This window comes from Pectinophora gossypiella, chromosome 10, assembly GCF_024362695.1.
Source record: "Pectinophora gossypiella chromosome 10, ilPecGoss1.1, whole genome shotgun sequence".
Classification (NCBI taxonomy): Eukaryota; Metazoa; Arthropoda; class Insecta; order Lepidoptera; family Gelechiidae; genus Pectinophora; species Pectinophora gossypiella.
The window spans coordinates 13,591,941-13,609,946 of record NC_065413.1 but is presented as its reverse complement, the minus strand read 5'-3'; the positions used below and the strand labels follow the sequence as shown (position 1 = coordinate 13,609,946).

Here is an 18,006-nt window from a genome sequence, read left to right as displayed (position 1 = left end):
GGTTGATTGAGGGGAGGCCTGTGCCCAGCAGTGGGACGTATATAGGCAGTTTATGTTAAACATTATAAAACAATACTTAAAATATAAGTGCAAAAATATTGTTCAAATATAGTAAGTATGATAAATACAAATTGTATCACTGACTAATAATTAAGTATGTTGTCCTCTCTACCAGTTGCAGTGCCCTTACCGGGTCCATGTTGATACTATAATACTTACTTCTGTATTTTTATAACACCACAATTTGTACGAACACATGGTCGCAATAAAACATTTCTATTTCTATTCTTTTCTATTCTAGAATGTCAGTGTATAAAATAGATTAAAATCTATACTAAACTGAACATGTCGGTGTTCAATTGACCAAAAATCTATTACGCGCCAGTACCGTCCATATGACGCGGTTCGCTGCACGCTATTGGAAGTCGTTCATTCGTTTTTCATTCTATTGATTTAAATTTCTATTGTGTATGATAGATAGAACAAATATTTGAGTATTCAGGTTTCAGACATTACTTCTTAATATTCTTCTTCTTGTTACGCAGCATCAAGCAATTTAATGATATTTCGGGTATAATTGACATCGACCTATTCTGTACAAGCACATCACTGTAAGAAGACATATATAACACAGCATCACTTTGTTGACTAGTTGGTTCCTCACTATTGCACATATACCAGTTTAAACCACCAATTAGGTACATTCGTTTTATTATTATTTAAGTTTGTGGCATAAGCATGAACTGTTTAATTTACATACAATTAATATTAATTACCTGTGGAGATTTTTTGTTAGCACATAGTTAAGCTATCAGTTTTATACACTAATGTTATTTGTCTGTAAATCTTCTAAAAAAAAGTGAAGACAGCACTGGTACGAACCTAATAATCTTAAATGCAGTTTTTTAATAACTAAGTTAGCTCGACTATTATAGACGGCGAAACGGCTCACTAACTATCACATTGGTCTAACAGAAAACTTGGTGAGGCGTGTGTACTTAGTTCATCTTGCGATGGATGTACCTCTGACTACCCCAATTGGACTATAGTCGTGCGCTTATGTTAAAGTTATGTGTTACGCAACGTCTTAAAAAATAATTCTAAGCCAGAGATCTTCTAAACGTAACCTCTCGAACTATCCTTTCATCGCATATAAAAAAACCCTGTCTTTTTATATTGTGACGGATTCTTCATAATTAAAGCACATAATAACGGGTTCTTACCGCGTTTAAATGGGGATCATGACACTTGCAACAGTGTCGAAATATCGGGAGTCTCATATCCCCATTTAAACGCGGTAAGAACCCGTTATTATGTGCTTTAATTGTGACGGATTCTGACACATAAACAAACTCCATGACCAGAGAGTTCTCAAATGTCATAGTAAAATCCCCCTTTTCCTCTTAACGGCATCCTTTTCTGGCGCATAGCAGCGTCCTTGTCTTTCTTATTGGAATAGTCAAGGAGGTTCTCCTCGAGATTATTCGAGAAAGGAATCGACAATTTTAGTATGTGACTATCGCGTATAGATGCGGCTCCTTACTCCGGTTTGTTAGCAAGAGTACTTCCTCCACATTCATCAATCGTTCCATACACGCATACATACATAAACTCACGCCTATTTCCCACCGGGGCAAGCAGAGCCTATAGAATTCCATTTTCTTCGATCGAGACACACTTCTCTTGCTTCCTCCTCATTCATCAATCATCACACACGACGGTTCAGACTAGATCGTACTAAACCTTTTCTAAAGACATTTCCTATTTAGTCAATAAACTCACATAAAACACACACACACACACACACACACACAGACACGCTCGCGCGCGCGCATAGTTATCATAATTCCATACAAACGTCAAAATTCTGACAGCACGAACAATTTGGAAGAGCGTGATTTTTTTACGCTCATACATACACCGCCTCTATGTGTGGAGAGCCTCAAAGGACTGGAGACAGAAGCAGCAATGTGCACTGTGAACTGAATTCTTGATTAGGAAGAAAACGTTAGGAGCGAACTTATTCTGCGGTCTAAAAATTCCGTTTGCGCAATGTCTCTCTCGGCAGTAAAATCGGAAATTGTGGTTACGACATGCTGTGAGTGAGGTAGTTAGGATTAATATAGTTTTTATTCAGGTTAGCTGCAAGCTTTGGTGGTATTAATAAACGAATCTCAACTGAGACTGCCCTCAAGATCATGCTCAAGTCTCTGTTTTTATATGAGAACTGTCACATTGACATGATCTTGAGGGCAAGTTGAGATTAGTTTATTAATACCACCCTTAGAACACTAACATCATTACTAATATTATAAATGGGAAAGCGTGTGTGTGTCTGTTTGTTTGTCCCTCTTTGACGGCAAAAAGTAGCGACGAATTGACGTGATTTTTTATGAAGAGGTAGTTGAAAGGATGGAGAGTGACATAGATTATATTTTGTCTCTTTCTAATACCCCACATCCCTAAAATGGGGGTGAAAGTGTAAATGGAGTATTCCGCAACTTTCAAGGTAGAAAGCTAAATTGGTATGCGGACTATTTAATCATGCATCATTTTTTCTGTTAATCTGCCCCAATCCCTTCAAAGAGGGGTGAAACTTAATATGGGACTTCGCAGTTGTCAAGGTAGGAAGCTTAATTTTGGTACATTAGGAAAGGGGAACCGTGTTACCCCGAATTTAACGCGAGCAAAGCCTCGGGCAAAAGCTAGTGACATACATAACTTAACATAAGCCCTTTATATATCCTCACCGAGCTTTCTGTTACCAACGTGATAGGTGAGCCGTATCGCCGTCTGTAATATTAGTAACTGTGTAAGTAGAAACTGCACTTAAGATAAATTAAAAAGTCATTGGTGCAAATCCGATACCTGGGTTTAAACCGGTGCTTCCTGTTTGAGAAGCAAGCCAATGTACCACAGGACCACAGCGACTTACACCAACGTCAAAGTAAATAATGGTTCTAATTCCTGTAAACACCATCTAATTTTATTTTAAGTTATATCTGTCATTTTTTTATCCGCCGTAAAAGAAAGGGACGGGTAATCGACAAGCATAAAATTCATGGAACACACGTCAAATACACACGTCAATCACAAATCTAAAACAACCGTTTAAAAATTCTACATTGGCCAATAACCCGACAGAATTATGTTGACAGCACACGTCGAACGGTCATACCAGCGAAATACCTTTTTGATTCGCCCGAATGAATAACCATTCATTAATTTACTCATTCTTCATAAAATTAACAGCCGTCAATCATCCGTCCCTTTCCTTTACGGTGGATAAGAAAATGTCAGGTATAATTTAAAGTAAAATTAGGAGTTGTCTGCTGAAATCGAGGCCAATGTAAGCTTAAAGTATACTTATGATATGTCAACGTGGTATAAATAGTGAACCCAATAGCTCGGTGAAACGTCACTATATGTCTCTGACTACCTCAATCGAAAACAGAGTCGTGCAGCATACACGACCGTCAAGTCTGACACCTTTATAAGCAATGACGAGAATCTACTTATATTATATTATAAGCATCTACTAGAGCGTTCGCTAGAATAGTCATGGAAATGTTCCTAGCGAAAATGAATGCAGCCACTATTCGTTGTTCTGTTCGACAATTAAAAAAAACGTAGAATGTTCTATTTTCCGTTAAAAGTGAACGCTCAAATATATCAGCACTTTTTAAATATATAACTTAAGTACCTTTTATTGTTTGTCTACTACTGGGGTATTTATTATAAAGGCCACATCGAAACAAATCATCTAAAAAAGCAATATTGCAATTTTACATTTGCGCATATAAAAGTAAGTGCGCAATGTAAATAAATTTCAAATAGCAATATTGCTTTTCTAGATAAATTGCTTCGATGTGGCCTTTTTAATCCTCTGCTTTCTAACAATTTCAGTCCCAGCTATTTATCTTAAAGCTAAACAAATAACAGGTCGTTTATAAACAGTTTGAATAAAATTATACTTATCCTTCTTCCACTCAAAGGGCTTATAAATAAATGGTTTCCCCATTTACTAGAACTTCGGACTCGGTGAACGAAACCAGGAATGGTCTCTTTCCTATTTTACTTTACATTTTCGCTCAGCAGCGCCGGTTTATTTATTTTTATTTTGCTGTGGCTTACCTGTGAAAGTCTTAGATACACAACTAAAAATAAACTATTTGCTCAATGACTAGAACAAAAAAATATTTACACCATAAACAAAACAATTAATTACAGCATAAAAATAGACAAACAAAACTAAAATTAAATTAAATAAAACTAAAATAATAAAACGAAACTAAATATAAAACGAATTATTATTTGCTCAATAGTAGCAGAACTCTTATTAAAAGTCATGCTTATTTTATTAGCTCCCAGCTAAGGCCTATCTTGTTTAGGTACTCCTAAAAGTATTTCTTATTTTTTAGAGTAGATATATGTAGTAAAAAAGCTATATTTAAATTTATGTTACACATTGCTTTCTCGGCAAATATATTACCGAATACACACGAAGCGTGATAGTCAATAAAGTACTCAATTCCGAATTCAAATTCTGATACACGACAAATCTAATAACTGATGGACATGGAGATTAGCATTCAACCGTATACATCGTTGATATTAAGAAAATAGAATCAGTGTAAACCTATAGTAACATGTTTAGATCGATGCAATTTAAACAGTTCATTACAGACTGCTAAGTTGACAGAGAAGTTGTTAAACTCTACTTTTTATCAACTCTTCCCCAAAATATTTACTTGTGTTAGCAGCCTCGCTTCTTCTAGTTTCGTGGAAAATATACTTAAAGAACATTTTTTAAACAAAACTAAGTAAAAAAATAAAGTTACAGGATTGTTTGCGCAATTTGAATAAAAGACCAGTCAATAAAAACAAAACAGCACAATTTGCTCCGAACCAAGCGACACCACCACTTTACTCTCAAACAAACAATTTAAAAAGAAAGATAAAGAGAATTGTTCCTTACTTACTTTCACAAAAGCGTTGTAACAAAAATTGTAATTTCTTTGTTACAGGAATAAAAAAAATGTCCATCTCGGAATTCAGGCGGAAAAAACTTCTCTACGTGTTCAATGTCTTCTTTGGTAAGTTATTATAATTTATTTCCCCTTTTAAAGCTTTTTTGTCGACAACAAAAGTCGTTTGATTACACCCAATATACACCTAAAGTGATTATTAAAATAGTACATACAATCACCGGCCGTATATAAAATGGCCGACTTTCGTTGATTCGTTTCCATGTTTGAATGATTCAAAAAACTTCCTACAACAGTTATTAGTCTTCTGCAAAAGTAGACACGAGGCCTAATGGCGATAACATAAAATACATAAACAGCCTATATACGTCCCAATGCTTTGCAGAGGCCTCCACTCAACCAACAGGAGGGGGTATGGAGCATACTCCACCACGCTGCTCCACTGCGGGTTGGCGAATGGCGATAATAGACCTAAAATAACCGACTGTTTTCGTAGAAATTATCTGCCCGCGAATCTGTTTCCTAATAAGTACAATCTAGACCTCTTCAAGGCAAGAGTGGTTAGGCATTTTCTAGGTAAGTATGTCCCCATCTTCAGCCACCTCTTTACTTACCATCAGGTGGGATTGTGGTCAAATATTTGCCTTCCATCCATAAAAAAAGAAAAAAAAAATGGTCGTCTCCAAAAAGCCTTATGAAATTAGGTGCTCAAAATTTTATAACAGCAACTTTTCTTTGTTCCAGACGTCAATCAGAGCGGCACAATAGAGAGGAAAGACTTCGAGCTCGCTATAGAGGTAAATTACGCTTTAGAACTTTTTCGATGCATTTCCTTTTTTCAAGTACATACTAACATACTTTTTACTTTGCTTACTTTGTTAGCAACGATATTCGAAGTATATTTAAGTGACGTATTATACCAACGTATACATCGAACTTCTCATGAAAATCGAAATTCGAATTTTTATTCAACAAAAAACAAAACAATTTTTAAATTTAAATTTGGAACATGGACGTGTATTTTGAAATTTTGACATTATATTGTTTTTCATATTAAGATTTAAAAAAGAATAAATTTAATTTGTATATTATAAAAAGAAAAAATTTGAAACATGAAACATCATACTAGAACAACTTTTTACAAAATCCACTTACAAACGTACACTCACACCCATAATCCCAACGGGATAAGTAGAACTACACATATCAGATAACTTGACCCTTGATTCGAAGTCCCAAGTTAGTTGAATGATGAACCGTCTGGTGACAGGGCATCAGCCCATCGCCCATAATAAGCTAGTTTCCAACTAGTCAAATCAATTACTTTTTACTGAATGTCAAAACACGAAATTACTGTAGAATTTGTATAAAAAAGCACACTGTGACGTCATAGAAAAACGTGATAAAATGTCGCATTTATTACTGCATTTTTTGATTAAATTAAATAGAAATAATAAAACGTTTCTTGATATTTTTAGATCAGCTTTTATTTATTAATCAGATTTTTTTTTCTTTGACCTAGGAATCTACCCAATTATAATGGTCTATGTTCAGTACGAATAAGAATTGAAATTCCTCTGGAATGCAAAAACATGGTTTATTTTGCAATTAATAGAATTTGAAACAATATTAGGAGTATATCGCGTGTGTGACGTGTATGATGGAAGTATATGACTCGATACATAGCAAATAGGTATCTATTTTCCACGAAATAGGGTCAAAGTAGCGTCGACGGTCTGTCATAATTAAAAAAGGTCACATTGCATACAGTTTTAATGACATGCGCAGGAAGGCAAGCAGCTGAAACATTCTGTTGCAGCTCCAAATCCAGTACAAGTAGAAGCTTAAAAACACAATTCCATTATTCCAACACCATACATTTCCATTGACGTTATCTAGTATTTCAAGTTCCATTAATTAGGTCCCTAGATACGAGTAAGGTACACCACTCTACTAATTGGACGTACGCTTACTTTGAGCTACGGCGTAGCAAACATAATCGCGTAGCATCGTAGGCTGCTACGCGATATCAAATAAGGAACCTTTACTTACCAACTTAGTTACTCTTAGCTTACTTACCTCTGTCGTACTTTCTTCAAAGTTTGTACTTAAAAGTATTTAACAAGATATAAGTTTCACATGCTTAAGTTTAACAACTACTTTCAACTCGTCTATCGTTGTATACTTTCTTTTTTCTTTGCTTTTGTAACTGTTATCCTATATTTGTGAATTCTGAACTTGAACCCATTTACGTTCAGTTTCTATTTATCTTATGATAAAATCTTAATCTCTAAATAAATTACCTAACAAAATTAATAAAAAAACAATTTGTCACTAAAAAAATAATTATTATTTTGAATTTATGTCATAAATTAGGTTGAAACATTCGTCTGTGCATGTGTTAATTAAATTAATATGTATATTAAAATACTAATATACAATTATTTCATCATCATCATCAATTTAAGAGCCACGCTCTTGTCGGTGTAGCATTTTCCATTCCAGTCTATCAAAGGCCAATTCCTTGACTTCCCTATAAGACACGACGTTAACCTTTTCTTTAATCTGTTCCATGTAAGCTCTTCTTGGTCTTCCCCTTCCTCTCTTTCCTTCTAGCTTTCCTTCTATGATATACAACAATACAATACAATACAATACAATTACAATACAACAATACAATACAATTATTTAAGTAAACTATTTTTAAAGGGTCGATACGTAATTTAATCTTCTTCTTCTTCTATCGTGTGGGTTGTGAGGTAGAGTACCAACCTCATCAACCCTGGTGTCAGGTTACTATTAAGCCGCCAAAGGCCCTAACATGGCTCATGTAACGACTACTTACTTACATTTGTAAGTAGTAACCGGGACGGCTTAACGTGCCTTCCGAAGCACGAAGTAATTAAATATAAACAACAAAAAATAACAACAATTAACAACATAACAACAACTCCAAGTAACAACAACAATTAACAACTTAACACCAATACAACATCAACAGTAAATTATTATTTTGTTCAGAAAATCTGCAGCCTGCGAGGGTGGAAGCCTGGTGACCCAAAGCACAAGGAGACTCACGAGATCATGATCAGCGTGTGGGACGGGCTGCGGAAGAGGGCTGACTCCAACAAGGATGGACAGGTCAGAAAATTTCATACCCACTTGTCATGATCACGCATTTTTTAAAAAGAAGTTTCATGATGTGCAAGTAGATATCTAAATATTAATTTTACCGACTTTTCTAGTAGGTGTTGGTTGTGGAAAGAATTACGATGGAAATTAATAAAGTCGATAAAGTCACTCAATTGCAGTGTATTCTTGAAACACTATATAAAATACTTAGGGTGTTAGTGACATCGTAACGAATACTGAGAGAGATGATTCATGATTTTTGATTAATAATTTTTCATGATTCTCAGGTTCCGTCGCAAAATGCATGTTTTTTTTTTCAATTTTCAATTCTATGCTATGTAAAATTCTTATACAAGTACGTATGAGTGTTGATGACACCGTAACGAATACTGAGGGGGTTGCTTTAGTACTGCGGTTTGGTGAAGTGCCTGAACGTCATTCGAGAAAATCTACAATACGTTACGTCACGTCGAGAAAAACTTGTGCGTAAGGGCAGCCTGAAGTTAATCTTCTTCTTATCGTGTCGATGGCAAACTAAATAGTATCGACCCAAAACTTGGCAACAAGTATGGCGCTATCTGCAGCAATCATCAGATCCTCCTGCGTGCAGGTGTTCGGGCACGCAGGACACGATGTAAGATGTTCCACCATTTGGGGAACAGTGCCGCACTTGCACTTTAAGTACGAACTATCCGAGAAACCCCACCTGAACAAATTGTCCTTACTTCGGCCCACCTGAGTCCGAAGTCTATTTAGAGACTTCCAGGTAAGCCAAGGCAAATCAAGACCTGGCGGAGGTCTCTCGGACGGCGAAACAAAAGGTTTTGGGAGGTTAATAATGTATACCTACCGACTAACAAGGGTGTGAAAAATGTCAGACCTTTCATTCTTGTTTAATTACACACCCTTTCTTCCCTTTTTCTCATTGTTGGGTAAATTGCCAATGGCGATGGTTTATTACGGTTTTTGCAGACTAATTCGGTTATTGTATGGGCTTTCATCGGCCACAAAAGAGCTTGAGTGAGGTGCTTTAGTTACGTTGTGTAAGATTATGGGCTGAATGAAGAAGGCCAGTCTTTACAAATAGAAAAAAATAAAATAAAAAAAATTGTCATAATAATTGAGTACTTTTTTCGGTCGGGAGTTTTTAAGATTTTTAATTTAATGTTATTGCTATTAGTGTGACCATTGGTATCGCGTTTGTCTTTTTGCCCTAACATGCGTGGCACGTGATTTTGTTCGTATTTTGATATAAGCATCAATCGACCCTATAAAGGTCCTATCTCAGATAGGGCACTTACTTCACCTAAGCAACTGACTAATTACGTTATAAAGATAGAAAATAGAAGCAAACATTATCAGTTCAATCTTTTGCGAGTGAATATCGCGGCTACCATCGCGAACTTTCCCATTCGATACAAGGTTAGTCAGTTTAGTATACAGTCCACCACGCAATAGATGTTATCGGGTTAACATTACCATAGTATAAAAAGAACAGCCGGTGAAGATACTAAAGCGTATATAATAGAATAGATTATAATATGTCCATCTAAAGATCGACAGGTATTACATGTAGACTCGCCCCCTATTAAAGAAAGAAAGAAGAAAAAAGAAAATCATTTATTTTAGAAATAAGTAGGTGGTACACAGAATATAATAGTGAACAAAATAATGAAGTTAATCCTTATCTCTAAAAAGGGAGGTCAGCTCAGCAAGATGTTGTGACACTGACATTGAGGACATCGACATTGAGGGAGTGATTTTCAGCTGAACCCCAAAAAATACTAGAATATATTACAGCACTAGATGGGACTTAACATAGCTGGCGAGGTGTGACGTATATACTGTACGCCTCTGCTTATCCCTAGGGCGATACAGGTGTGATGCCACGTTCTGTTACATATATTGACAAGGCTTGGGTAAGGCCCTATCTCACTGGGACACTATGGTGTGGCCGTGGTTGCCAGCAATGTTGCAATTTGACATTTGTCCACACTTCATTACATTAGTAATCGAGGTGATTCCAATGGAAAAGGCAATAGAGAGAGAGAAGGAGAGAGGCCCCTTAACGTTAATTTAAGGCAACTGGCCTGAGGGTGTATGTGTCTTGTTGGTGGTCAAAGCAATTCATCTAAAAAAACAATTGACATTTGCGAGTATAAAACTAAGAGCGCAATGCAAATAAATGTCAAATAGCAATATTGCTTTTTTAGATGAATTGCTTCGATGTTGCTTGTTAACCCCTCTGTTCTCTTTACGCTGTGACCCAACGAACCAACGTAACAAATCGTCCAAAGCACACATGTATTGTATGACTGTGACTGATAAGCTATTAAGTACTGTATGTATTTGTTTAGTCATCAGGGTATTCATTTTTATGTTGTCAAAAAAAGCTTTCAATAAATCCGACCAGTTTGAACAACGATATGCTTTTAGTGTCGAAACGATATATTATATTATAACGACTTTTTTATTGATTTTGATATTCACATACGCGTAACGTTCTGCCTATCTATATGGGCCATAGCACGTTAATGAGCGTTTGACTTGCTTTAAGATCCCAGGTTTGATTCCCAGCATAGGCACACCCCGAACACTTTATACAAACAACCTCGTTTTAAACAGACATCACACATTGACATTATCGTACACGCGCATCTGTATGTGTGACGTCTGACGCCATACGATTCAAGTCTAAACTATGTTCGAGGGGAGTGAGGTAAAATTAACTCAAACGCTGGTGGGGAGCGGAGAGTTACCGTTCTAAACGTAGTATTATCCTTATTCTAAAGCAGGCTTAATGCAGTGACCACACATTATTATGACGAGCTCAGCAGTGAAAGAAAACATTATTAGGGGAGTGTTGAAAACAGTGTTTATTTAAATTATTTTCAGATCCATACTTTTACGACGGAAAATTCTACTTCATATCAACTCAGAATCATGATTTAAACCATCCCTCAAAGTTTTCATTACGATGTCACAAACACTAACATAATATGGCATCACGCCTATATTGCCAAAGGGGTAAGCAGAGGCGTACATACGCGTATATACGCCCACTCCTCGCCAGCTATGTTAAAAAAAAGAAAAAAGAAAGCAAAACATGAAACAGTAGGACTAGGGCCCTGTTCTAGGAGGTTTTCTGACCACGTCTTTCCCTCAGCGTTACACATTCCTATGTGGTAGTAGTTTTACAGCTAGTTACATAATGTGCAATTTAATTTTTGACGTTCAAAAAGCGCTAATTTTGTAAGCCAATTTTGAAAAATAAATATTTTTGAATTTTGAAAGTCTCATCTAATGTTCTAATAGGGGGCGGGCATGCATGTAACAACTTACCTTTACGTTTTAGTATCTTCACCGGCTGTGACGCGCTTTACATTTTAATTATTCTAATGAGAGATTTTCCGGAGTTTGAATAGATCCTTTATGAAAAAGCAGTAGCCAGTAGATGGAAAAATAACTTCAACCTTTTGAGCTTGAATTAATGAAATCTCATTACATATGCATTACACAGAGTGTAAGTGACACTGTAACGAAAACTTTGGGGAATGATTCGGACCATGATTCTGAGTTAATATCAAGTGGAATTTAGTTTCCGAAATTTCATGAAATATTTCGTGGTTTCTTTTTAATTATTTCCACTCCCATATTTTGCTTTAAGCTGTATAGAATCCAAATTTAAAATATAAAAAACAAGTCATTAAAAATCATCAAATTATTAAAAATAATTAATCATCAAATCTTTAAACAACATCAATATATACTGTCGACTACTTATACGGTCACGAGCATTAATATGTACACACTTTGGTACCATGTCACATTAACTTTTTTGACAAATTGAACAGTAAGTCTCACTAAATGTCAAATATGTTAGTGCGACTGAGTCCTAAAGTGGGTATATTATATTGCTCATGACTGTACATCGTATACGTAGTCTAGCGACTATTCGCGTTGTTCGATTCTCATTGTGGGGTAGGAAACTCAAAATCTTAAACATTTTCGATAAGAAAAACACTTATCATTGTTGTTAGTACAACCATAATAACGTTCTATTTTTCACGTGTCGCAAACGTATAAAATTGAAAATAATTACAAAGAACTCTCTCTCTCTCTCTCTCTTATTACTCTTATAACCTGGTGTCCTTTAAATCACGGGTGAATAGGCATTTTCTGGGTTAGCTCGTTCCAACGTCGATCTCTTCTTGTGGAAGAACGAAGTCAAGAGCAAACCCATCTTAATTAAAAAAAAAAAAAACACAAACTAATTTTCATGAGTTCTGCGACGGAAAATTCCACTTGATATTAACTCAGCATCACGGTCTGAATCGTACCCTTAAATATTCCTTACAGTATTACTAACACGCTAACACCTTGTTTAATTCTAACACGATAAATTCATCCCCAGGTCTCAGTGGAAGAATGGGTGTCGATGTGGAACGAGTATGCCCTCAACCCATCGGCGGCTCTGAAGTGGCAGCAGCTGTACTGCCACTTCATGTTCCAACTAGAGGACGCCAGTGCTGACGGCTCCATCGACAGTGATGAGTTTACCACCGTCTGCTCCTCATATGGCATCGACCCTCAGGAGTGCAAGATTGCTTTCTCTAAGATGGCTAAGGTGAGTTGATATCTTTATTGCACATTTTGTAACAATTTAGTTTAGCTAGCTGGCTGCGTCCATATTTTATGATAGGAAAATTTTAAAGTAGTAACCAAAAAAACCAACAGATGGCGCTGGTAACCAACGCCAAAAAAAGAGACAAAATGGAGTAATGACGAAAGACGCATTTTATTTTCCCGCTCCCTAATAATTATTATATTCAACAAAGTCATACCAAATATACCAATTCTATATCCTATTTCTTCATGGTGACCCCCCGTTAACTGAATGTATACACAATAAATATCTTATCTTATCGAGATCGGGATTGCAATTCCTAGTCGTGAGCTTACGTTAGGTTACATAAAGTTATAACGACATCTTATTTTTTTTTTGTCTCCACACCCCATCATCATCACCAGCCCATTAACGTCCCCACTGCTGGGGCACGGGCCTTCTCTATGGATGGATAGGGAGATCGGGCTTTAAACCACCACGCGGGCCCAATGCGGATTGGTGGTTATTAACGACTGCTAATGCAGCCGGGACCAACGGCTTAACGTGCCTTCCGAAGCACGGAGGAGCTCGAGATGAAAACTTTTTTTTGTGGTCACCCATCCTAACTTCAACAATCGCAGACCGAGCGCGTTTACCGCTGCGCCACCGAGCTCCTCAAACTCCACACCCCATTTGGAATATAATAATGTGGCAACGCGGTGAGTGCCAGGGGGACCATTGCACCAGGTGAGGCGAGATGATCCCGACGACCCGATTACTCTAGCCATAGCGGCAGCCAATCAGCTCGCGACACGAAACACTTCAGGACCCCGATACCGACCCCGCCGGCGTGGTCGACGACTTCCCTCAATTAGCGCTTATCGCTATCGACCCACTAGGGTCGATTAATTCTTTCAAATATTTTTCCTCTCAGACGACGTCCTGAGCCGAGGTTCGCGCCCAACTGGGCACCTTCAGACATGTTGTCTTAAACGTTGTACTGGGTGAGAGCCTTCAGCGCTCCCCATTTGTCCGGCCAAGTAGTTAATGCCATCTGCGGCAAATCTACAATAAGTCACGCCAAAAAAAAGCCGGGTGAGGCGAGGAGGGGGCTGTTTGACTAAGCAGGAATCCCAGCCACAGCTACAATGTTTAATTAAGTAGGTAGTTTCTGTTTTTTTATTATTATTATTATTTATTATTATTTGACACATTGTATAATTATATTGTTTTTTTAGATGTAAATAAAATTATCCATTCATTTTAGATATTAATGGTAATAATAATTTTAATTTCTTTTGTATTAATTTATTAGATATGGATATTATAATCTGGAACAAATGAGTTTATTAATATCATTGATGCTCTTTCTAATTATTATTTTTTATTTATTTATTCCAAAAAAGGTACAATTTTTCTTAAAAAAAATCTTAATCGTAATCTAATCTAGCCTACAAGATCCCACTGCTGGGCAAAGACCTCGCCTTCCTCTTTCCATTTTTCGCACATGCTCTTTCAGCCTAACTTAATACATCTAAAAGCATTTTGGAAAATAACATACGTACATAAATAGCCTATATATACGTCCCACACGGGCTCAGGCCTCCCCTCAATCAACCGGAGGGGGTATGGAGCATACTCCAACACGCTGCTCCACTACGGGGAGTGCGGGTCGGAACATAACAATAAGCTTAAATTTGTAAAAGCAGCGTACCGTATGCTGCATTTAACAGCATTAAAATAACATTAATGAAAATCTTCTCACGTAACCTGAAATTCCCTACGCAAAGTGTTAATATGATTTAGTTTCGCTCTGTGTAATCCGCTTTGTATGAGTTTGTATGTGTTAGTACGTACGAACGTCGGTTGAGTTACAGATTTAATTTCCTCCAGAGAATACAAAGGACAGGCGTAAACTTAAAACATTGTCCCCAAATTGTCTAAAATTTATGAATTGTAAATTATAATGTGACCTTCATTTTGCATAATATTAGTATAATAGGTGTTTCATTGTAATATTATAAGCACGATTGTGTTTGTAGTTGTTTGTATTATGCTTAAAGTAGATGTATATCTACTTTAAAAAAAATCTGTATAGATTTCTCCAAATCGTATAGTCAAAATTTTCAGTTTTGTTAGGAATTATAAATCACTATCACAGAAGAAAAGAAAAGAAAAATAAAAAAGATTTTATTAACTTATTATTGCAAGATCGATGCAGGTGTTCGAACCAGTACTTTATACACTTATTAATGTATTTTGATAAGGTTCAGTAAAATCTACTCTGAACCGGCGTGCGTCTATGAAAATGATTGATGAATGCTTATAAAAGTTTTGTTTTTGTTCAACAGGGCAAAGCCAGCGTCTCATGGGAAGAGTTCCAGGAACTGTGGAAGGAGTACTTCTCAACTGAGGATCCTAACGCTGCCGGAAACTTCATATTCGGCAGGACAAGCTTCTAAGCACCAGCAGCGTCGACGACTTCGGAGCCGATGGAAATGGGAGGCTAACACCTGGGTGACATGAATTCGCTTTAAACTTCTCCAAATTGCATGATAATTGGGGCGTGATTAGATCTCTTTTGGAAATTCTCTTTTTTATGACGACTTATTGGATGGAGATTTGCCGCAAATGACATTAACTACTTGGCCGGACAAATAGGGAGCGCTGAGGGCTGTAAGCCGGTTGAAATTCACTCCTTCTTATATCGTGTTGGTAGTAACGTTGATAACTCTAGTGTCAGGGTTATTAATAAGCCCCTAAAGGCCTTTAAAATAGCTCATATATTGATTACTTTTTTCGAATTTCAAAATTATGTGGTCACTTTAATTTAAACCTTTGCGACGTAAACAAAAGATGTAATATTGCATGTGTGCTCTTAAATCTTTACGGAATTCTTCACGCCCTCTATGTTACATTTATCTTAACTATTAATTGTTTAGTACATTCCGAATTTGATTTGGATCTTACTAAGTGTGAAAAAATATCACCTTTTTAAAGCAAAGACCTCCCAATTACAAAATATTTGGGCCCAGGTTAGCTAAAAGAAGCTTTGGATAATTGTGTGAGTGACACATAATGTTAAAAATTTTACGTGTGTGTGTTCAGAATATATAGAATAATTCATTCTCTTAATAGTGGATCAAAAGATTTAAAACTAACTACATCTTTTTCAAACATTTTAAGCTCAACGTTTAGAACTTTGTCCTTAGGATTTGAATCTTATGACAACGAACTTTCACTATTTCATTATTCACAGTGCATTTTGATATAAGTAACATTAAAACATCTTAAAAGACGTATGTATGTATTTTAAAAACATCACCATACCCGAGCCGCCGCGGTCTATAATATATATTATAGACCGCACTTTCGTAGGTGTGTGTGTGTCTATGTGTATCTACATGTTATGCTTCATCGATTCTGAACAATCTTTCACAGTGTTAAAGGTCCAGTACTTCAGTAAAATGTAGGCTAGGTATTCCATCTTCGACACTTTGACCCTTTCTTATCTTAACATCATGAACCACCACTAATATCCATATATATATTTTTACTTCCACACCGATTTGAGGCCAATAACAATATTCTTCATCTTCATCTGTCGATGGTGCATCGGATCCTTTAGAATATGAAATATCATCATCATGATGACAATCCTTTCGATTGTCCAATGTTCACTTTTTCCCAAAAAGTATAAGGAAACTCACGGAGACGCTGGCAGCATCGCCAAACAATTTACATTGAAATGGCTTCGTTGCCAAAACGTGAGCACCATGCATACGAACCCTACACACGTCAGACTCACACGACCCCAACCTCCCCTCTGCCATACCCTGGCAATTCTTCGGCGATTGTCACCGGCGACGCGGCCATGGCATCTTCGTGAATTATGGCCGTGTAACTGAGGAAGCTAAAGAATAAACTACGGGTAATTTGCATACTTAGAAACAAAACCCCACGATTTAAGGGGTATACAGTTTAATTACCTAAGTTCAGTTTGATTTATACCCAGAGCGCGGTGAACGTAACAAGTTGTAGGTATATTATAACCACGACATTCGTAGTGGCTCAACAATACGATAATATAAATAACTATATACGTATCTAAGTATTATAATAACTTCTTATAGTTGACACCACGTCTATCTAAGTATTTCTTAACTATATAAAATCACCATAAAACTTAGACAATCGCACTTTATAAATTAATGTCTATGGCAGAAATTAATAGATTTATTATAAAAAGTAACATAGATTTTAAACCTTTTCGAAACTATGATGGTAGTAGAAATGTTGCTTATAATAAAATGCACTATTATTAGCATATCTTGTAGTCATATCTAAGAATGGTTATAAATAAATATATATTTATCTATTGTTGCGCTACTTACCCGAATTATATATATATAAAATAAATATATTTCTGTTTTCAAATTGGCTTTACGAGAAATCTATAAATAGTTTATACAAAATGTATTATGTATTTAATAATCTTTCATAGAAAATATAATGTTTTAGTTTTATTAAAGTTGTGGAATTAAAAATTCTTCTTTATAACTTTATTTATCTATGCTAAATGTTATTTAATACGTTAGGATTAGGAAACACAGTTTCTGTCTGTCTGTCATGGGACAATCCCTATCATATTCTAGTCAAGTCTATTAAATATATATAATATATATAAATTTTCACAACTTTAATCTTCAAAGTTTATTTACGTGTAAATTATGTGGATGTGCAATTCTTTTAATGTAAAAATGAGAAAGCAAATTGTTAAGTCGCTACCTTATAAATATAATAGAAAATTGAATAAATGTATGTATATACTAATTTGTTTTATTTAAGTTAATACCACCACTCATACACTCATTTCATTATGTTGGACTTAACAGCTCTATATAAATCCAGTTCAGAGACATTAGACAAAATTCATGCATGTAAACTCAAACGGAATATGTCAATAATTGATAAGACACCAGACTGCAATGATCTGGGAAGTTTGGAAAAGCGACAGTATCTGTGATAAAATGACCCGTATATGGTTCGTTATGTTTTTGTGTAATTATTAGATTACTTACATAACCAATGGCGGAGATGAGAGTCATCGGTACGGCAATGCAGGACAGAAGTTGCGCGTCACAGGAACTGCAACCTGGAACCTAACAGAGGGCAGCAGTAACTGTCCGTACTATTCAGAGGCGAGGTTCTAGTACGGCTTTGAAATAGACTTCTCTGGATGCCATCCTACACGCGTCAGACAGAGTACTGAGGGGCAGA

General features: G+C 36.2%; 1 protein-coding gene across 1 annotated transcript in view; it reads left to right on the top strand.

Moving 5' to 3' along the window:
* Positions 1–16,068, top strand: part of LOC126370142 (calexcitin-1-like) — a 58,853-nt gene extending 42,785 nt beyond the window's left edge. The window contains exons 3-7 of the mRNA XM_050014890.1: positions 5,028–5,096; positions 5,733–5,785; positions 8,010–8,129; positions 12,535–12,747; positions 15,078–16,068. Coding sequence (XP_049870847.1) covers positions 5,039–5,096; positions 5,733–5,785; positions 8,010–8,129; positions 12,535–12,747; positions 15,078–15,188 — 555 coding nt within the window. The 5' untranslated portion in view covers positions 5,028–5,038 and the 3' untranslated portion in view covers positions 15,189–16,068. The remainder of the gene's footprint in view (positions 1–5,027; positions 5,097–5,732; positions 5,786–8,009; positions 8,130–12,534; positions 12,748–15,077) is intronic.
* Positions 16,069–18,006: the final 1,938 nt, after the last annotated feature.